At 41.0% G+C, this 22,337-nt stretch overlaps 1 protein-coding gene across 1 annotated transcript in view; it reads left to right on the forward strand.

The window, feature by feature from the left end:
* LOC119721477 overlaps positions 1-22,337 on the forward strand; it is a 68,504-nt gene that overhangs the window by 39,513 nt on the left and 6,654 nt on the right. Inside the window, exons 15-24 of the mRNA XM_038191558.1 lie at positions 1,325-1,394; positions 1,547-1,919; positions 2,710-2,844; positions 5,437-5,642; positions 6,097-6,228; positions 13,595-13,847; positions 15,724-15,858; positions 16,479-16,687; positions 19,060-19,312; positions 19,922-20,056. Of these exons, the coding sequence (XP_038047486.1) occupies positions 1,325-1,394; positions 1,547-1,919; positions 2,710-2,844; positions 5,437-5,642; positions 6,097-6,228; positions 13,595-13,847; positions 15,724-15,858; positions 16,479-16,687; positions 19,060-19,312; positions 19,922-20,056 (1,901 nt within the window). The remainder of the gene's footprint in view (positions 1-1,324; positions 1,395-1,546; positions 1,920-2,709; positions 2,845-5,436; positions 5,643-6,096; positions 6,229-13,594; positions 13,848-15,723; positions 15,859-16,478; positions 16,688-19,059; positions 19,313-19,921; positions 20,057-22,337) is intronic.

Raw genomic sequence — 22,337 nt, forward strand, 5'->3', positions numbered from 1 at the left:
TCATGTTATAGCTGTTCATTTCTCCCTGTTTGTTGTTAAAAGTACGGCTGTAATTTGCCTGTAAACAAATGTAAGGGAAAGGGGACATAATATTTTAAATCTCATAAAACTGTGAGCAAAACTACTCGTTATGTAAGTTCCAAAATTGTAAAAAAAATATGTACTTCAGGATATAATAGATGGTACTGTGCAGTTTTTGTCGTCATAGATGAAGTATTTACCCAGGAAATAAACGTCAAATTTAGAGGAGAACACCGTTTACCCAAATTTCGTTGTTAATTCGGCTTTCATTAAAAAGTGTGAGAGAGATGTGGTCCCGAACCGATAAAACAAATGCGACATTTCATAGTTCATTTTAAAGCTAAAGATATTGTGCTCGGCGTTAACATGGTTATGTAGTTATTATTTATCAGAATTCAATCAAAAGTTAGACTCATCAATATTGAAAAATATAATCAGCTGGCTTGACAGACTTCGACACCAGATCGGACGCAGAGCCCTGCAAATCTGAAAGCCGCCGCGCGCAGCGCAGAGGTTTTCCTTTGTTGACAAGTATTCATGGTATTTGCCACCAGTACGGGCCGTTATCGCGCATAGTCGTTAATCCTTGTGTGTAGGATCCATGACCCAACCCCCTCTGTGCTTCCCCGCCCTAAACTCTTAACATTAGGCCCGATCGACAGGATCTTAAGTTGTTCTCACTTCAGGTAGGTGCACTTTACAGTTGTTAGTGACTTTTATAGCATACAGTTATTAACCAAATTGGGCTCATATTGAACATTAATTTGTGCATTAAGTTTGCTCGAGTGACTCACTGTCATGTACTTAACAACGAGACACCAAAGACAGCAAGTTGACCACGGCAATCGTCCTGAAATTCTGGTAGCTTTCAAGGCTGAAACAGCTGTGACACTGAAGACTCCGTCTGCCTAATGACATGTTGCTCATGCCTACATGTATTGGAATGATTATTACTATTAGCAATAAAGGTCTCCGGAAAACCATTAAAATTAATTACAAGGAGCACAAGGATGCATTAAGTGGATTGCGCTGAAGAAAAAAAACCAATTACATGAGCCATTTCGCCAAAAGACATTAGTTGGAAACTCTCAACGTACCGAACGCAGTTATGTATAGGAATGTGACTTGGTATAACCGTTGATATCTTTCGTTAGAATTCAGTCTCCTCCAGTTAAGTGTAAACGAGAGGAACGACAATGCCAATACAAACTTGAAGTCGACTTCTTCAATATTTGTGTGTAGGTTTTAAAGATAAATAGGTCTCAGTAATTCTTTTGGAGACCTTAATTTTTTTTTCACGCAGTGACAATGCGCATGCCGGAGCACGTTATGCGTGCGAGAAAGCTATTAGCAGCGCAGCTTTTGTCATTGCGGTAATTTACCATGGGCCTGGCCTTAATCATCCGTTTATTGTCGATTGTGACTTGGTGATCAATAATACTCTTGCCTTTAATTATTGCCAGCGTGGTATACGATCTTTCGCCGTTCGCTGTTCGCAACACAATCTAAAACAGTTTCGAAGTAGCTACATGTGAGTATTATATGGCTGAAAAAACCTAAACGAAACGAAATGAATTTTCCTTTTTGTCAACCAAGACATTGTCGTCTTGTTTGGTGCCTCGTTCTTTTTGTTGTCTGCGTGGTTCAGAGCGGAGCTGGCTCTGATCTCCCTACCGTGAAATCTTCGAATTTCACGGCTTCACAGTTCAACAGCACCGTCAAATATCGAGTGATTCGGTCAAGCCAACGTGCCTCCTACCTAAGGTGTGCCGCGGCCTGCCTCAAGGAAGAAGACTGCAAATACTTCGGTTATACCAAAGATACCAGACGGTGTGAATTGAACGATGACTCGATCGTTTCAGTCAACGAAGAGAAGTTGAAATACTTCAAAAGAAATGGTGAGATTGTGTTACTGTTTCATTTCAAAGGCTCAAAGCTAATGCAACAAGCAGCACTTGGATTTTTGTTTTTACTGTAATTGAAATCCTGGTAAGCCGTCGAAGAATAATTACAGTCGACTCTCATTATAAAGAGCACTTTTATAAAGAGGTTCTGCTTATAAAGAGCAAATTCTGAGGTCCCAAATCTCAGGTTCTCTTTGTGTTTCTTTGTTTCGCTGTCCTTTTACAACAACATTCCTGTCTCAAAGAGGTAATTTTGCTAGTCCCATCGACCTTGTTATAACGAGAGTCGACTGTATAATATTAATAAGCATGTGATCTTTATGTTTCCCAAGATGTTTGTGATAGGTATATACAGGCAACTCATTTGGGTCCTCTTGTTACTGAAGAGGACACAGACTTTGGATTTACAAAGCTCTGGTTTTTCAATGTTGAGCAGGATGGAAGAGGCACATATGCATCCGAAACTATCTACTCGTGCCATTAAGCGGAAGAAAACGATTCTTTCTTCCCCGTTGAACTTTCACTTTGCAAACAGACCAATAATACAGTGAAATCTTGATAAGCCAAACCTTAAGGAAACAGGTTCAAAATTTGACTTCCGCATAGTTTTGAGTTGAGCAGGGTTGTTTAATATCATTGTTATAGCCTACTACTGAAGGCAAAGGATTGACGGTTTTGAGTTATCAGAGTTTGACTTGTCGAGATTTCACTGTATGTTCTTTTAAAAAAATAGTAATGGTTACTTTGTACAAAACTTCTCAAAGCGATCGCACCTTTTCCTCAGGTGACTCTCCTTGCTTTGTGGAGGGACCTCTTGGGATGGAAGATGGTCGCATCCTGGATGAAAGCATCACAGCTTCGTCATTCTATAGAAACCGCCCTACTTATGCCCCACCCAGGGCCAGGCTTTATACTCAAGGTAGGCTTTTTGGATTTAGTGAGATTAAATACATGTTTCCCGTGTTGTTTTCGAGTTTCACCTCAAAAAATATATTTGCTTTCGTTTTCATTTCATTTTTTCCCTATATATACAGGGCGAGTCAACAAATAAATAAGGAAACCCAAATGGCACGACCAATTTATTTCAATAAAGTTCTGCATGTAGCACTATCAAAAATGTAGGATATAAAAGCCAAATTAATAAGCTTTGTTTTAGTAGAAGAATCATTCAAATCATATGTACTTTTCAAGTACCAAAAAGTAAGTGTTCTTTCAGCAAAACGAAAACAATTTGCATAGGGATGTGTGTGCATTTAATTGTTTTCGTTTTGCTGAAAGAACACACACTTTTTTGTGGTGATCCGTGGTCAGAACTTTAAAACGGGGGTTGTGTTTAAAATTCCGTAACTTGAAAAGTGCCTAAGTGATTCGAATGATTCTTGTACTACAAAAAGCTTATTAATTGGGCTTTCATATCCTTGATTTTGAAAGTGCTACACGAAGAAGTTTATTAAGAAAATGCAGTAGCGTAACTACGGGGGGGGGGGGGGCAGCGGATGTCCGTTCCCCCGGGGTGCCCCCTAGTCTGTGTATAGGAGACCATGGTGAAAGCGTAGAGCAAAATGACACGCTCATTTGCTGATCGTGTGTTTCGGTATTGGGCGTATTGGCTTCGATAACGCACTGGTATGGAATACAAACGCAGATATGCAAATAGACTTACAAAAAAACGTACAAAATTTCGAGTTCTCCATAGGTTTGTGTACAAACATGGATGCGCCCAGCAGGCATCACTTTGTACATGAGTTAGCGCTTGAGTAATTTAATATAGCTCTATGAGTAAAACTAGCCTCTCAAGGTGATCCATAAAATAAAATGCTCCATGGATCACCGAAGGGGGCTAGTTTAACTTCACCACGAGATAAAGCATTCAATATTTGTTTTAAACACTTCACCCACAGATTCTTGGTTTTAATATTTTAAATTATTTAAATCTGAACACAGTTAAAATAAACTTCAATTTCATTACAAAATTGGTGGGAAATGTATTTCTCTCTTCCAAACCACCCCTTTCATGAAATGTTTGAACCTAACTCAGTGGTGCGCTCTTTTGGGAACAATAATGCGCTGCGCTCAACGCGCACACCAGCATTTGCACACACATATAATACCGCGCCATCATCCAGGAGCTTGCGTGAAGTAGATATGACACGCACTCTGTAAGTGTCCTCCACTGCGCACTGTCTGATGCCACATGCCAGGTGTGTTGATCTTTGATATTGACCCCCGTGGTTGTCAGGTCCGTGTTTACTGTATTCAACCACGTGGTTCGTTATCCACCTCTTGGCAGCTAATTGTTCTTGCGGATCGCTTCTAGAAGCGCTTGCAGGTGCTCCTCATGCAGTCTCAGGACATGGCCTGTCCACCTAAGACGTCTCCTGGTAATGGCCTTACTCCAAGAGATCTCGTTGGTTTCTTGTAGAGTTCTTTATTGTGACCTTCTTTGGCCATGTAGTACCGCGCCATGGGTATTGAGTACTGAATTGTGAAGTCATTTTGAACCGGGAAGTGTAGTGCGTGCAAACGAATGGAGTACGTGCGCGTGTTGGTTCACGGGCTGAATCACGCGCTAATCAACCTCGTCCCCAGGGTGTCGAGCAGTACGCGCCCACCACTACCTGCTCTATCACCCTGGTATTGGATCCGTGTGTGCAAGATTTTCGCTCACGTATGCAAATGAGGAATAGTCTGGTACCTGCATGTGCGTTACATTAGCGTTTCTTTTTGTATGCGGTGTCTGCGGTAAAAACAGCATCAATTCGTCGCGCCGTGAGTTATGAAAACACGATTTTTTTGAAGTTAAAATGTTACAATCTGGCCCGCCAATATGCAGTATCAAATATCATATTACTATATGAGCAAACTGGAAAGAAAAGGAGTATTGTTGAGAAGGCGCGGACGTTATAATTACAATGATCGTGAAAACACGTAATGCATGTTGGAAACACCAACTACACGATATAAATTCATTATTAGCAAATTGCGGCAACGAATCAGGATACAGGAAGAAAGTTTCCTATCCAGGGCTTACTATTGGAAACGAGGTTAAAAATAATGAAAGCACTGGGGACGAGGTTGCGCGCTAACGTCTTTTACACACACAATTATTGTGCAAGTGATGTATATTCACTTCGGTACTCTCTCCGGTTGTTAGTAAAACGTCATACACACGCGCGAACCACCGGTCACGTGAGAGGGTTTAACCAATAAAAGGGAAAAAGAGTCCGATTTTGATACGAGTCCGATTTTCATATGACACCGGTTCCGTTCGTGCTATGCTCACAATGTGAAGTACAAGTACGCATGGTTAAGTTGAGATGACGTCACACTTACGAACCGGATAGTACTTTGGTTGCCATTATGGTAGTACTTTGGTTGCCACGGGTAAAGTACTTTTGGCCGTGCACAGAAAAATAGCAAAAATAGAAAGTACCATGTGGCTCGCTCTCGGCCAATCAAGACACAGAATCTGTGGATGAGGTGTTATAAAGTCAGTTATTTTGTTGAACAGGATTCGCTGCAGCCTGGTGCTATGACGAATCTGAAGACAGTCCATGGATACAGGTTGACTTCAATGGTACAGTCACCATCACTGGTTTGATCACCCAGGGGCGTGGTGACCATTACAACCAATGGGTGACAGAGTACCAAGTGTCGTACAGTGATGACGCTCAGTCCTGGGATCACGTGACTGATGCGTTTGGCACCCAAATAAAGGTATAGTAATCACTGTTAAATAGTTTCGTGGTTTTTCAAATCTCGGCTTCAACTCCGGACATTGCTGCAGAAAACTTGCCCCTTGAATGACGTCGGTTCAACAAGTCCCAAAATATGAACACCAAATACTCATGTAAGAATTCGATATTATAAGGTTTTATTATGATTCAGGAGCAAGAGAGGGTCCCGAAGCCGGGGAGAAAGCCGATGTTTGGAAAACCCTGCTTATCTCGGTTAAAATATCTCGAAATTTGGGAGGTGAAGCTTGTGTCTTTAATAAAATGGAGTAAAACCGTAGCACAGATAACTCGGTTCTATAGTGATGAAAAAAATCCCATTATCTTGCTGAGCGGCAATATTTACCGTCACAATAAGTAGTCCTTGAATACAATAATGATAATAACTTGGCTCGACAGGGTGCGTTAAACAAGTCAACCATTTTGATTTGTTGCAGTTCGCTGGTAACTCGGACAGGAGCACGTTGGTAACCGCTCGGTTCCCATTGGCATTGCGCACCAGAATCCTGCGCATTCACCCCACTGCATGGCACAACCATTGCAGCATGAGGTTTGAAGTGATTGGCTGCTATTAATCACATTGAATTAGTCGACAACTGGACTGGAAATAATCGATATCGAAAGGAATCGATAATTGAAACCCATCTTTATATTAATTGTGTAGTTACAATACGCCTGGTGAGATTGATGTTTCATAAAACAGTAGGTCTACTCCGAACTCTACACGTAGTTTGATTTAAAATGTCACTGCAGGATAAACTTTTAAAAGTAACAAAAAATGTCAAGTGAAGTCAAGCTTTTTCTAACTTTTAAATAGCACTCATTTATATAATTATAGTTTTGTCCCCTTTGTGTTCAGTTTAAAAAAGAACATAATTTTTGTTATATAATAAAGCAATTTTTTTATGTCTTTTGAAAGACAAAAAAGCGGCCGACATGACCAGCTTCACCGCTTTCCACGCGCCGTCTAGTAAGCTTAGTAGCGCCACCTTGCCCGCAAACACAACGTCGGCTAACGTTCTCTTAAATTGGAAGGAGTTGGCCTTAGGTGCAAGGTACCAACGTACAAATTATCATGTTATAGCTGTTTTTTTCTCCCTGTTTGGTGTAAAAAGTACGGCTGTAATTTACCTGTAAATAAATGTAAGGGAAAGGGGACTTAATTTTTTAAAACTCATAAAACTGTGAGCAAAACTACGCCTTATGTAAGTTCCGAAATTGTAAAAATAAATATGTACTTTAGGATATAACAGATGGTATTGTGCAGTTTTTGTCGTCATAGATGAAGTATTTACCCGGAAAATAATCGTCAAATTTCGAGGAGAACACCGTTTACCTAAATTTCGTTGTTAATTCGGCTTTCATTAAAAAGTGTGAGAGAGATGTGGTCCCGAACCGATAAAACAAATGCGACATTTCATAGTTCATTTTAAAGCTAAAGATATTGTGCTCGGCGTTAACATGGTTATGTAGTTATTACTTATCAGCATTCAATCAAAAGGTAGACTCAAGTAGTGGAGGGGGACTTCTTAGTACGGTTTGACCTTGGGCATAGAAATATGTAAAGGTCACATAAATATGTAAATATGAAAATATGTAGATATAAATATTAATTAAGGGATGTGGAAATTGTTAACACAGTTTGACCTAATGAATGGATGGGATGAATAGGGAATAGGTGTGGGTATAAGGAACCGGGTACAGTTTGACCAATTATATGGGAAAGATTGTATAAGGTATGGAAAAAAAATATATATATTTTTATGGTACATTTGGATCTTAGCCCGAATATGAGTTTCATACGTTAGTCCCTGTGAACGACCAGCTGGTCGGATCTTTAATCCCCCAACAATAGACGGGAGAGGGCGCGTGCCAAGTCAGCGCACTAGTATTGTTACGAAGTTAATCCGATCGATACAAAAAGTAATTGGATTTCCGAATGCTCGACAGCAGAAAGCAGCGATAGATGGCAAAAATGAATGTTGCGTTGATCAGACTGAAACGAGTACGATTGTCTATTTGAAGACTTATTTTAAAGTCATTTTTATTGGGTTTATGGGTATTGTGCACGTTGCGTTTTCCAAGGTATAAACAAACACTCACCGCAGCATACTTGCAGGGTACAACCTGTGTCGGCCATGGGGGTATATGATAAATCCACGATCCATAATCCATGCGTCTGTACAGAGACCGGTGGTCGATCACCCCTCGATGATCGCACCGATCCTGGAGCAAATAAATAACTCCGTCCGTGCGCCTATATTCCTCTTGTTAATCGATACAATACCAATGGCACTCTTCTACACTGCCACCAGAATCATCCAAGTAAAAATATATGTCTGTGCGCGGTGATCGTAGAAAAGGGAAGGTTTTGGCATCAGCCAGAGCAATTGCTAGTACACATGCACACTACTGTATACACGCCGTCCGATCAGATAGCGCTCAAGTTTTCTTAAACCGTGACGGCTAAATTATCGATTAGGCTCTATTGCAGAGGCGCGTACAATAAGGAATGGATTCAGTGGTTTAAAGCCATAACAAAACGTGCGGGCATGTGGTTTTTAAAGGGAACTATGGCCTGGAAAGTGCCCGATTGAGCTAGTGTATCGGAATAACACAACCATCCTTTACAACTGTGCATTTTATAATATTTCGTACTAGAACGACCCCAAAACCAAGCTATAGCCTATCTATAGTTAAAAATTCAGGGGGGTGGGGGGGGGGGGATTGGCGTTCGACGGGAAAAACGGTGCCACTTTAACCTTAGTTGTACCTCCGTGCCGGATTTGTTTACAAAATCATGGATGACTGGTTTTCATTTACGAGTATTTTACGGGGGTTATTTAGAGGGCGTGTCCAGCACTAATTTTATGACTGAGAGTAGGCTTTTCCGATTGATAAGACAACACAAACAAAGAAAAATACAACTGCAGAAATTAGTATATACGTTATGACATTAATTGCTTTATTGACGTCATTTCTCATTAAAACACTCGTGTTTTTATTTGTCTATCCCAATGTATTTTGCCGCAATTATATCGTCATTGTAATGTTGACTACTAGTCTTTAATCATCACTGTCTTTCTCGCTGACGTCTTCTTCATCTTGATGGAAAAGTCCGTCAAATTTCATTTGGTGTTTAGGCATAATTCTGCCGAGAGCCTTTTGTACGCTAATGCCCTTATAAATTTTTTCTTTGAGATTGTCCACAATATCTTGATGAGTATCGTTATCTTTCAGATGTAGGTAGCTGGACAGAAAATCCTTGTACTTGTCAAAAAAAATTTGCTTGACTGCCCAGAGGGTCTTCCTATCGGCCTTTTCCTTGGCCTGATCTTCACCTATACCCTCGTTGATGTACTTTTCATGTTTTTCGCTCCACATTTCACGAGTCGCTTCTTTGGACTCTTCCAACCAGTCTTGGAAAGTAGCATTGTCTTCTAATTCAGAACTAGACTCATCTTCATCGTCATCTTCTACCTCCGAGTCCGTTTCAGAGCCCGATTCATCCACGTCAGGATGATCAGATTGAATAACCTCAATTTCAGAATCATCGTTAAAGGGAATATACATCATTTGCTTTTGCTGTAATTTTCAGAAATGGATGGAATTGGGGGGTTGGAAATATATAGCAAATATATACACTGACTTTTTTGAGGTTTTGGGTTCAAAAATGCTATAAAAACCAAGAAAAACAATCATTTTCCTGTAGTCTGGTTCCCTGACTCCATATAAGAAGAAACAGAGCAGTTTACATACATTGGGGAATTGTAAGGTCAGGGAACCAGTCTAGCTGGCTTGTACCCGTTCATAGGTGTGTAATCGATTGCAAACAAGTACGATGGTCAACTGGGGCCAGTATTTGAAAAAAAGCCAGTTTTTTTCCAACGCTGATCGGCCGATCAGCGTTGGAAATTGATACAAAAATACAATTTTCTTGAAAATGACAGTTTACCAGGTGCCATGATTTTACAGGATGCTTTACACTGTCATTCACTACCAGTCCAGCAAGGTATTTCAAAATGATTTGGTAGTTTTATTTTTTGATGTTTGCAAATGTTGTATTTTCCCTTTAACCCCATTCATTTCAGATTCATCTTCAGCATGAGCGTTTTCGGTATGTCGCCAGAGATTATATCTCCGTCCAAAGCTTTTATCACACTGGTTACAAGCATGGGGTTTGACTGCAGAAAAAGTATTCATGTTGAAGTTATAAAGGCTGATTCACGAATGACAAGAAACGGATGAATTGGTTTAATATATATTGTGCCGAGACCTGTCTGTTTGAGCTCATTTCCACACCCCCCCCCCCCTGCGCATGCTCTCTGCGTGCCTGTGCGCTCTTAATTCCATGCTCATCCTACTCTTTTCCCTGCTCATCCTACTCTTTACCGTGCTCATCCTACTCTTTTCCCTGCTCATCCTACTCTTTTCCCTGCTCATCCTACTCTTTTCCCTGCTCATCCTACTCTTTTCCCTGCTCATCCTACTCTTTTTCCTGCTCATCCTACTCTTTTCCCTGCTCATCCTACTCTTTTCCCTGCTCATCCTACTCTTTTCCCTGCTCATCCTACTCTTTTCCCTGCTCATCCTACTCTTTTTCCTGCTCATCCTACTCTTTTCCCTGCTCATCCTACTCTTTTCCCTGCTCATCCTACTCTTTTTCCTGCTCATCCTACTCTTTTCCCTGCTCATCCTACTCTTTTTTCTGCTCATCCTACTCTTTTTCCTGCTCATCCTACTCTTTTCCCTGCTCATCCTACTCTTTTTTCTGCTCATCCTACTCTTTTTCCTACTCATCCTACTCTTTACCGTGCTCATCCTACTCTTTACCGTGCTCATCCTACTCTTTTCCCTGCTCATCCTACTCTTTTCCCTGCTCATCCTACTCTTTTCTCCTGCTCATCCTACTCTTTTCCCTACTCATCCTACTCTTTTCCCTGCTCATCCTACTCTTTTCCCTGCTCATCCTACTCTTTTCCCTGCTCATCCTACTCTTTTCCCTGCTCATCCTACTCTTTTCCCTGCTCATCCTACTCTTTTCCCTGCTCATCCTACTCTTTTCCCTGCTCATCCTACTCTTTTCCCTGCTCATCCTACTCTTTTCCCTGCTCATCCTACTCTACGGCATAGAGTAGGATGAGCACGGACGGAGTTATTTATTTGCTCCAGGATCGGTATTTATTTGCTCCAGGATCGGTGCGATCATCGAGGGGTAATCGACCACCGGTCTCCGTACAGACGCATGGATTATGGATCGTGGATTTATCATATACCCCCATGGCCGACACAGGTTTTACCCTGCAAGTATGCTGCGGTGAGTGTTTGTTTATACCTTGGAAAACGCAACGTGCACAATACCCATAAACCCAATAAAAATGACTTTAAAATAAGTCTTCAAATAGACAATCGTACTCGTTTCAGTCTGATCAACGCAACATTCATTTTTGCCATCTATCGCTGCTTTCTGCTGTCGAGCATTCGGAAATCCAATTACTTTTTGTATCGATCGGATTAACTTCGTAACAATACTAGTGCGCTGACTTGGCACGCGCCCTCTCCCGTCTATTGTTGGGGGATTAAAGATCCGACCAGCTGGTCGTTCACAGGGACTAACGTATGAAACTCATATTCGGGCTAAGATCCAAATGTACCATAAAAATATATATTTTTTTTTCCATACCTTATGCAATCTTTCCCATATAATTGGTCAAACTGTACCCGGTTCCTTATACCCACACCTATTCCCTATTCATCCCATCCATTCATTAGGTCAAACTGTGTTAACAATTTCCACATCCCTTAATTAATATTTATATCTACATATTTTCATATTTACATATTTATGTGACCTTTACATATTTCTATGCCCAAGGTCAAACCGTACTAAGAAGTCCCCCTCCACTAATGACTCATAAATATTGAAAAATATAATCAGCTGGCTTGACAGACTTCGACACCGGATCGGACGCAGAGCCCTGCAAATCCGAAAGCCGCCGCGCGCAGCGCAGAGGTTTTCCTTTGTTGACAAGTATTCATGGTATTTGCCACCAGTACGGGCCGTTATCACACCTTGTGTGTAGGATCCATGACCCAACCCTCTCTGTGCTTCCCCGCCCTAAACTCTTAACATTAGGCCCGATCGACAGGATCTTAAGTTGTTCTCACTTCAGGTAGGTGCACTTTACAGTTGTTGGTGACTTTTATAGCATACAGTCATTAACCAAATTGGGCTCATATTGAACATTAATTTGTGCATTAAGTTTGTTCGAGTGACTCACTGTCATGAACTTAACAACGAGACACCAAAGACAGCAAGTTGACGATGGTAATCGTTCTGAAATTCTGGTAGCTTTCAATGCTGAAACAGCTGTAACACTGAAGATTCCGTCTGCCTGAAACAGCTGTAACAATGAAGATTCCGTCTGCCTAATGACATGTTGCTCAGGAATACATGTATATTGGAATGATTATTACTATTAGCAATAAAGGTCTCCGGAAAACCTTTAAAATTAATTACAAGGAGCACAAGGATGCTTAAGTAGATTGCGCTGAAAAAAAAATCAATTACATGAGCCATTTCGCCAAAAGACATTAGTTGGAAACTCTCAACGTTCCGAACGCAGTTATGTATACGAATGTGACTTGGTATAAGCGACAAATACGCGTGCCGTTAATATCTTTCGTTAGAATTCAATCTCCTCCAGTTAAGTGCAAACGAGAAGAACAACAATGACAATACAAACTTGAAGTCGACTTCTTCATTATTTGTGTGTAGGTTTTCAAGATAAATAGGTCTCAGTAAATATTTTGAAGACCTGCATTTTATTCAAACAGTGAAAATTCGCATGCCGGTGTGAAAGGTAATTCTGTCCCCCGGTAAAAGTGTCCGGGGGGGGGGGACAGAATTACCTAGGTAAAAGTGTCCTCCGTGGCCCGTTAATTCTGTCCCCCTTCCAGGTAATTATGTCCCCTCCAGGTAATTCTGTCCCCCAGGTTTTTGTGTCCCCCTCTTTTGAAACCCAGAATGTTATTGTTTTGATGAATTCACTCTACAAGGTATACATTTTTGGACTTTTAGTCTGCCCTTCATGAATATAAAAATAATTAATTTAGTCTATTAGATGATACGTGAACACAATGTTTCGATTCGGAGTACGGTGAAGTCTATCGTGATTCTACCGCGATAGGTTAACACAGCGGCGATGCATGGCGATGGCCCTCGTATCATTGATAGTATGATACAACGTCTCCTTGGATTGGTCTGTGTTCCCATCATAGCGCGTAACGAAATTTCCTATTGGACGAATTTCCATTGTAGAGGGAGACGCATTTGTACACATGTTATAATCACTGCCTCAAATCTTGCAGCATGTACTGGCGCGTGCGACACGCTGCTGCTCTCAGTACATACTGCATGGGGACACATTTACCAGGGGAACACTTTCACCGTTGGGCAGGGGGACATTTTTACCTGGAGAGGGACAAATTTACCTAGGTAAAAGTGTCCCCCCGGACACATTTACCGGGTCACGAGCCGGTAAATGTGTCCGGGGGACACATTTACCAGGGGGGACAGAATTACCTGTCACACCGGAGCAGGCGGAGCACGTTATGCGTGCGAGAAAGCTATTAGCAGCGCAGCTTTTGTCATTGCGTTAATTTACCATGGGCCTGGCCTTAATTATCCGTTTATTGGCGATTGTGACTTGGTGATCAATAATATACTCGTGCCTTTAATTATTGCCAGCGTAGTATACGATCTTTCGCCGTTCGCTGTTCGCAACACAATCTGAAACAGTTTCGAAGTAGCTACATGTGGGTATTATATGGCTGAACAAACCTAAACGAAACGAAATGAGTTTTCCTATTTGTCACCCAAGACATTGTCGTCTTGTTTGGTGCTTCGTTCTTTTGGTTGTCTGCGTGGTTCAGAGCGGAGCTGGCTCTAATCTCCCTACCGTGAAATCTTCGGATTTCACGGCTGTTTCACAGTTTAACAGCACCGTCAAATATCGAGTGATTCGGTCAAGCCAACGAGCCTCCTACTTAAGGTGTGCCGCGGCCTGCCTCAAGGAAGAAGACTGCAGCTACTTTAGTTATACCAAAGACACCAGACGCTGTGAATTGAGCGATGACTCGATCGTGTCAGTCAACAAAGAGAAGTTGAAATACTTCAAAAGAAATGGTAAGACCTTCTTATTGTGGTGTTATTTCATTTCAAAGCTAATACAACTTACTGAACTTGAAAGGCACATTTACATAGGGAAATTTGCATTTATCCAAAGAATTATTACAGTATTTTTATCAAAAAGCTATATACCTGGATCAAAGATTGTACCGGTTCTAAACACTCTGTGAAATTATTTCGTCTGCTGGATTGCTTTCATTTAGAAGAAGTCAAGAAATGTAGTTGATTTCCACCGATCAGTCAATTATTGACAGATCTTTCGAAAATGAAAGAGATAATAAACGAAATGGTTTTTCGTAATCAAAAGGTTGTGTATGGTTTTCCACTGTTTTCTTGAAAAGTGTAATATCCACTGAGCTGAAACTTCAACAGGTTAGGTTTTCAAAAGACTTCTTTTGGTTTTGAGTGGTGTTATTAATTGAAATCGAATAAATTACATGATGAGTAAATGATCCTTGAGAGATTTGTTTCAAGTGTAATTGAAATCTTTATACACAGGGTGTATCAAAAAAGGAAACCCAGATGTAAATGTAAATTAAAAAATAAAAATAATTATTTTCAAATAAGTTAAAGATGTGAAACGCCGATGTGTCCTCTTTCCAATGACACCTTGATTGCGTGTCTTTGGCCACGGATGGCTGAGCATTCCTTGTTATTCTGTCAAGGGTCAAAACCTGCACTGGGTTAAGTTTTACCTAGCTAAGATTGCTTGCTGGTTTGTTATGCAAAGGTTGAAATGGACTAGACTTCGTGCAGAGCTTTGTGTGGAAAGAGGTGACGGCCACGTTGAAGGCATTGGCCATTATGGGTTATTAAACTTCACAACTGAGAATGGTCAAATCGCTGTGTCAAAATTAAATAGATGGTTTTAAAGAGGAGGATTTCTTTCTTTAAATTAAACCGATCCACATGCCGAGAATACCAGTTACCCTTTTGCACAAACTTGGCCCAGTGCAGGTGTTGACCCTTGACAGAATAATAACGAATGCTCAGTCAATCGTAGCCACAGACACGCATTCGAGGTATCATTGGAAAGAGGACACATTGGCGTTTCACATGATCTTTAACTTATTTGAAAAAAATTACTATATTTTTTATGATGTTTATAGAATATTTATTAGAATATTTTATTAGATTTGCATCGGGTTTCCCTTTATTATACATGTACACCCTGTATTAGCCGTCGAAACACATTTTGTAATAAAAAAGCATTCATCTTTAGTGGTTCCCAAGATGATTGTGTACGGAGAGTCCAATTTGCAGGGAACTCTTTTGGGTGCTCCTTTTACTCAAAAGAGAACACACTTTGGATTTACAAAGTTCTGGTTTTTCATTGTTGAGCGGGTTGAGAGAGGCACTTTCTGCTCGTCCTCGTGCCAAACTTTCTGCTCGTGCCACTTTAAACCGTGGCGCCAGGGGGCCACACGTGCCCCCCCTGGAAAACCTAGTGCCCCCCGAGTGCCCCCCCCCATCTGAGATTTGGTTGGTAAAAAAAAATATATATATTTTGTTATTTCAACTCCCATCATCTGAGTTGGTTAAATAGCAATTTCTGGAGATATCTTCAGATCGATTTAGCATCAAATGTGGCACCATTTTGCATCTAGCCCATCCTCCGTATGCGAAAATTTTCAAAGGGGACCTCCCCTTAGACCCCTCCCCCAGGACGGCGATCCGTATCCACCTAAGTGCCCCCCATCAAATGCTGGTGCCCCCCCTGTGCCCCCCCAGACTGAAAAGTCTGGTGACGCCACTGAATACAACTACCCCCCCCCCCTCTCGTTTAACGTTTACTTGGCAAATAGATTATGTTGGTGTTTTGTTATGGTTATTTTGTACAAAACCTCTCACAACTATCGCACCTTTTCCTCAGGAGACTGTCCTTGCTCCGTGGAGGGACCTCTTGGGATGGAAGATGGTCGCATCCCGGATGAAAGCATCACAGCTTCGTCTGTTTGGAAAAACCAAGCTGATCATGGCCCACTCAAGGCCAGACTTTATACTCGAGGTAGGTTTGTTTAATTTGACATTCAATCTACACTTCCAGTGTTATTTTCGAGTTTCACCGAAAAAAAATTTTCGCTCTTTCATTTCATTTGTTTTTAGCAGTAAACAAGTTATTCACTTTTGAAATCCACCGACGTATGATTAAATTATTTCTTCACATAATTCGAATGATAAGCTGTAAAATAATAAATCGGCTTTTGCAGGGGGGGGGTATTAATTTATGCGCAAAATGCATTGCAATTTTCAGAGGGACACTCGAAACCGTAACCCGTTGCTGTATTACAAAAACATGTCATCCAAATTGACCAATCAATAGCTTATTCCACATTTCTGATCCGACTGACGTCCCAATTTCTAAAGTCGACTCCGATTGGCTGGCGTGTGGGGTCGCATAAAATTTGCATTGCTCAAATATATCACATGTTCGATACGGAAAGGGTTCCGTTGTAGGACGTTTGATACTCAGACTACTCGGTATGGGCTGGTCCCGAATAGTCGACTTCGACTGGTCTATAATTATGGTCGACTATAGCGATGGTTCGCAGATAATGGGACTGTGGTTAAACAACTTCATATTGGAGCCAGATTTACTGCCCTAGTATCTTTTATGGTGTTGAATAGAATATGCTGCAGCCTGGTGCTATGGCGGATATGAAGACAGTCCATGGATACAGGTTGACTTCAATGGTACTGCCACCATCACTGGTTTGATCACCCAGGGGCGCGGAGACTCCGAATACGACCAACGGGTGACGGAGTACCAAGTGTCGTACAGCGATGACGCTCAGTCCTGGGATCACGTGACTGATGCGTTTGGCAGACAAATAAAGGTAAAGGATTCATTGTTGAAATAGTGTTGTGAATTTTCAAATCTCGACTTCAACTCCGGATTTGACTTCAGAAGATTTGCCCTTTGAATGACGTCGGTTCAACAAGAGAATCTTTGGAAAACCCTGTTTTCTTGGTTAAAATCTCTCAAACCAATCGAAAGTTAGGAGGTGACGTTTGTGTCTTAAATAATAAAATTGAGTAAATCCTTACACTGATAACTCGGTTCGAGTGATAAAAAAATCCCACTTTCTTGCCATGTAGCAATATTTACCGTCACAATAAGTATTGCCTTCAAATAAAATAATGATAATAACTTGGCTCGACAGGGTGCGCTAAAGAAGTCAACCATTTTGATTTGTTGCAGTTCGCTGGTAACTCAGACAGAAGCACGTTGGTAACCGCTCGGTTCCCATTGGCATTGCGCACCAGAATCCTACGCATTCACCCATCTGCATGGCACAACTATTGCAGCATGAGGTTTGAAGTGATTGGCTGCTATTAATCGCATTTAATCAGTCGACAACTGGACTGGAAATAATCGATATCGAAAGGAATCGATAATTGAAACCCATCTTTATATTAATTGTGTAGTTACAATACGCCTGGTGAGATTGATGTTTCATAAAACAGTAGGTCTACTCCGAACTCTACACGTAGTTTGATTTAAAATTTCACTGTGTGATAAACTTTTTAAAGTAACCAAAATGTCAAGTGAAGTCAAGCTGTTTCTTACTTTTATTTAACATTCATTTATACATTATGGTAGTTTCTCCATTCTTTTTGGTAAAGAGCATCGCCATGTGGCTGGCTCTAAACCATCGTTTAAACACCGCAGAAAAGTGTTTAAACCGGTCACCGGTGAAATGCACGAATGCATGAAGATTCACTATATAATACCTTGTGTTTTTGTTGTGAAGTATTAAACTGAAATTAATTTTTGAGCAATAAAGCCGAGGCCTTCAAATACCTATGGGACAGCGGCGGTGGAACGTTTCAAAACGGGGAGGGGCATCACCAAAAAGGGGCACAAAGGCATATTTCGCTGGTGCAGCAGCGTATCAAGCATTTTTGGTATTTTTTTGCACATCCGTCCTGAAATGTCGACAAGTTTTTTTTCACCGGACACTTGGCCTCCGTAAAATTAAATAGTGGCGTGGGGGGGGGGGGGGGGGGGGGGGGGGTGCTGGTACAATCTTCCAAAATAGGGGGCGCTCTTCAAAACCGGCCATTATGCAAACTACGAATAATGTGCCCATTTTCAGGGCGCATTGTTAGGGTTTTAGGAAATGGTTATTGAAAACAAATTATGCGAAATGTGAGTTTTATGCTCGAGGGGCCACATTTATGTCCGCAAGACGGCACTTGGGAAAATCTGGCAGTGCCCCCCCCCCCCTGCCCCCCGCCCCCGTTCCGCCGCCCCTGGTATGGGAACTCGTTCATGTTGCCAATAACTGGAGAAGGTTAAAGTGTAAGGCTTCCCCCTTTTGCGAACATAATATTTATGAGGCATTTTGGCAAAATAAGAGGAAACGGCATGAGCACAGCCGCAGTGGAAAAAAATATACCAAACCCCCCCCCAAAAAAAAAAAAAAAAACACAAAACAATGGGGGTATTTTTTTCTCGATGTTTATTTATTGATATTTGCAATCTTTGATATGTTTACTACACATTTTTTAAATAAATGGTATAAAATCGTGAAAAAAAGTGTTTTAAAGGTAAACAAGAAATGATATCTTTTATCATCACGACTGCAAAACAATCGAAACTTTAAAGGCCTTTTCTCAGTATTTCCTTTTGACATGTAAATAAATGCAAACTTTAAACAACCATACAGCTTGTCAACGAAATGTCCGATTGACTATTGCTTCCTTTCGTTAGAATTCAATCTCCTCCAGTTAAGTGTAAACGAGAGGAACGACAAAGCCTATTCAAACTTGAAGTCGACTTCTTCAATATTTGTGTGGAGGTTTTCAAGATAAATAGGTCTCAGTAGTTATTTTGAAGACCTTCATTTTTTTCAAGCAGTGACAATGCGCATGCCGGAACACGTTATGCGTGCGAGAAAGCTATTAGCAGCGCAGCTATTGTCATTGCTTTTTTTTTACCACGGGCCTGGCTTTAATCATCCGTTTATTGTCGATTGTGACTTGGTGATCAATAAACTCGTGCCTTTAATATTGCCAGCGTAGTATACGATCTTTCGCCGTTCGCTGTTTGCAACACAATCTGAAACAGTTTCGAAGTGGCCTACATGTGAGTATTATATGGCTGAACAAACCTAAACGAAACGAAATGAATTTTCCTATTTATCACCCAAGACATTGTCGTCTTGTTTGGTGCCTCGTTCTTTTTGTTGTCTGCGTGGTTCAGAGCGGAGCTGGCTCTAATCTCCCTACCGTGAAATCTTCGGATTTCACGGCTGTTTCACAGTTCAACAGCACCGTCAAATATCGAGTGATTCGGTCAAGCCAACGAGCCTCCTACTTAAGGTGTGCCGCGGCCTGCCTCAAGGAAGAATACTGCGAATACTTCAGTTATACCAAAGATACCAGACGGTGTGAATTGAGCGATGACTCGATCGTTTCAGTCAACGAAGAGAAGTTGAAATACTTCAAAAGAAATGGTGAGATTGTGTTACTGTTTCATTTCAAAGGCTCAAAGCTAATGCAACAAGCAGCACTTGAAGGGATTTTTGTTTTTACTGTAATTGAAATCCTGGTAAGCCGTCGAAGAATAATTATAATATAAATAAGCATATGATCTTTATGTTTCCCAAGATGTTTGTGATAGGTATATTTTATAGCAACTCATTTGGGTCCTCTTGTTACTGAAGAGGACACACACTTTGGATTGACAAAGCTCTGGTTTTTCAATGTTGAGCAGGATGGAAGAGGCACATAATTATGCATCCGAAACTATCTACTCGTGCCATTAAACGGAAGAAAACGATTCTTTCTTCCCCGTTGAACTTTCACTTGCAAATAGACCAATACTACAGTGAAATCTTGATAAGCCAAACCTCAAGGGAACAGGTTCAAAATTTGACTTCAGGAGAGTTTTGAGTTGAGCAGGGTTGTATATCATTGTTATACTACTGAAGGGAATGGATTGACGGTTTTGAGTTATCAGAGTTTGACTTGTATTGTCGAGATTTCACTGTATGTTCTTTAAAAAAATATATTAATGGTTACTTTGTACAAAACTTCTCAAAGCGATCGCACCTTTTCCTCAGGTGACTCTCCTTGCTCCGTGGAGGGACCTCTTGGGATGGAAGATGGTCGCATTCCGGATGAAAGCATCACAGCTTCGTCATTCTACAGAAACCTCCCTACTCATGCCCCACCCAGGGCCAGGCTTCATACTCAAGGTAGGCTTTTTGGATTTAGTGAGATTAAATACATGTTTCCCGTGTTATTTTCGAGTTTCACCTCGAAAAATATATTTGCTTTCGTTTTCATTTCATTTTTTCCCTATATATACAGGGCGAGTAAAAAAAATAAATAAGGAAACCCAAATGGCACGACCAATTTATTTCAATAAAGTTCTGCATGTAGCAATATCAAAAATGTATGATATAAAAGCCAAATTAATAAACTTTCTTTTAGTAGAAGAATCATTCAAATCATATGTACTTTTCAAGTACAAAAAAGTAAGTGTTCTTTCAGCAAAACGAAAACAATTTGCACAGGGATGTGTGTGCATTGTTTTCGTTTTGCTGAAAGAACACACACTTTTTTGTGGTGATCCGTGGTCAGAACTTTAAAACGGGGGTTGTGTTTAAAATTCCGTAACTTGAAAAGTGCCTGAGTGATTCGAATGATTCTTGTACTACAAAAATCTTATTAATTGGGCTTTCATATCCTAGATTTTGAAAGTGCTACACGAAGAACTTTATTAAGAAAATGCAGTAGCGTAACTACGGGGGGGGGGGGGGGGGGCAGCGGATGTCCGTTCCCCCGGGGTACCCCCTAGTCTGTGTATAATAGACCATGGTGAAAGCGTAGAGCAAAATGACACGCTCATTTGCTGATCGTGTGTTTCGGTTTTTGGCGTATTGGCTTCGATAACCACCGGTATGGAATACAAACGCAGATATGCAAATAGACTTACAAAAAAGTACAACATTTCGAGTTCTCCATAGGTTTGTGTACCAGTGTTGTAGTCGAGACCGGATAGTCCGAGACCGAGACCAAGACCGAGACCTGAAGTTGCGAGACCGAGACCGAGACCGAGACCAGCCCCTTCAAGGTGGACCGAGACCGAGACCGAAATGGTCCGAGACCGAGACCGAGACCGCGGATAATAAATAACAATAATCTAAATAAACAACAAGACCCTAATTACAGCTGAACAGTCTGTGCTTGAGATGTTGATGTTCATGGGGATGTGAAGGAAGTGATTGAAAGTTAGGAATCACTTGTACCTGCTTAATTGTGTCATGCGAGTGCTCTTCGTGTTTGCTTCATGCCATAAATTACAACATGGCAACAGAATTTGTTATTGTCACAATCAATTAAAAAAATTGGAAACAACCTAATTTAAAGAAGGGGGAAACCTTATTTGATAAACTCCATATATTTTTGCCACTTTAAAAAAAAAAAAATTTTTAAATATTGTTCAACTACTATAAAGTGTAAATCTGATGAAGAAACTCTAACTTAGGAGTACGACAATTTGTACTAGTTTTTGCAAAACTTGAACATGTTGAAACTTGACAAAAGTAAAAAAATAAAGGTGGATGTTTCATCTGTTATAGGAACTCGGACCCTAAACTCCACAGCCACCCCTTGGTTTCAGCAATGACCACTAACGGATATTTAAATGCAACTTTAATTTTACATTGGACCTCCTTGTAAACCTGATTCAAAAACAATTTGGAGCAAGAAAATATTGATTTATTTTTTAAAATTTCAGTCATGGAATATAGATTTGTACATGTAGACCAAAAAATTGAGAGATGGTTGCCAGACAGATATGGTTTGGTCTGCCCCCCCCCTCCCTCTTTGTGATTCTCCTTCCAACCCTGCATGTTTGTGTGTCCCCTACATGTTTGTTTCTTCAGTTGTTCCTCTGTCATTTACCTCTGAAGAAGGCCTGGCTAAGGCTGAAATGTAATGCCACTTTATTTTTGTTTAATGTCAATACCATTACATGAACTATAGAAGTTCGATGAACCATATTTGCCTGATCTATCTTCTGTTAATCTGCCCGCCGTCATCATCGCCATTAGCCTATTTGAGAATATGGCCGATACAATAGAAGGGCGCTGTCACAAACTGACTGTGGTGGGTGAGATGTACTTTTAGGATTCATGGCTCAGTGCCCACGCCTCTCTGTGTTTTTTTTACCGTGCCATCGTATCACCCGCATCGGCTACTTTGCTGGGCAATTTACTTGAATATTTTAGTGATTAACAAGCATGGGCGGAGATCCCGGGGGGGGGGGGATGGGGGGATATATCCCCCCCCCACCTTTTGACCAGGGGGGGATGACCAATGTAATCATCCCCCCCCCCCCACTTTTTAAAGGCAGGCGTACTAATTTGGGCAGGGTCCGTAACTTGCCAATACCCTTTGACAGGCCAGCACCGCAGCCCAGCAAGTGCAAGTGTCGTTCGCTTACCGTAATTTTTGGAATATAAGCCGCCC

The sequence above is a fragment of the Patiria miniata genome, unplaced genomic scaffold, assembly GCF_015706575.1.
Source record: "Patiria miniata isolate m_02_andy unplaced genomic scaffold, ASM1570657v1 HiC_scaffold_13, whole genome shotgun sequence".
NCBI classification, from domain to species: Eukaryota; Metazoa; Echinodermata; class Asteroidea; order Valvatida; family Asterinidae; genus Patiria; species Patiria miniata.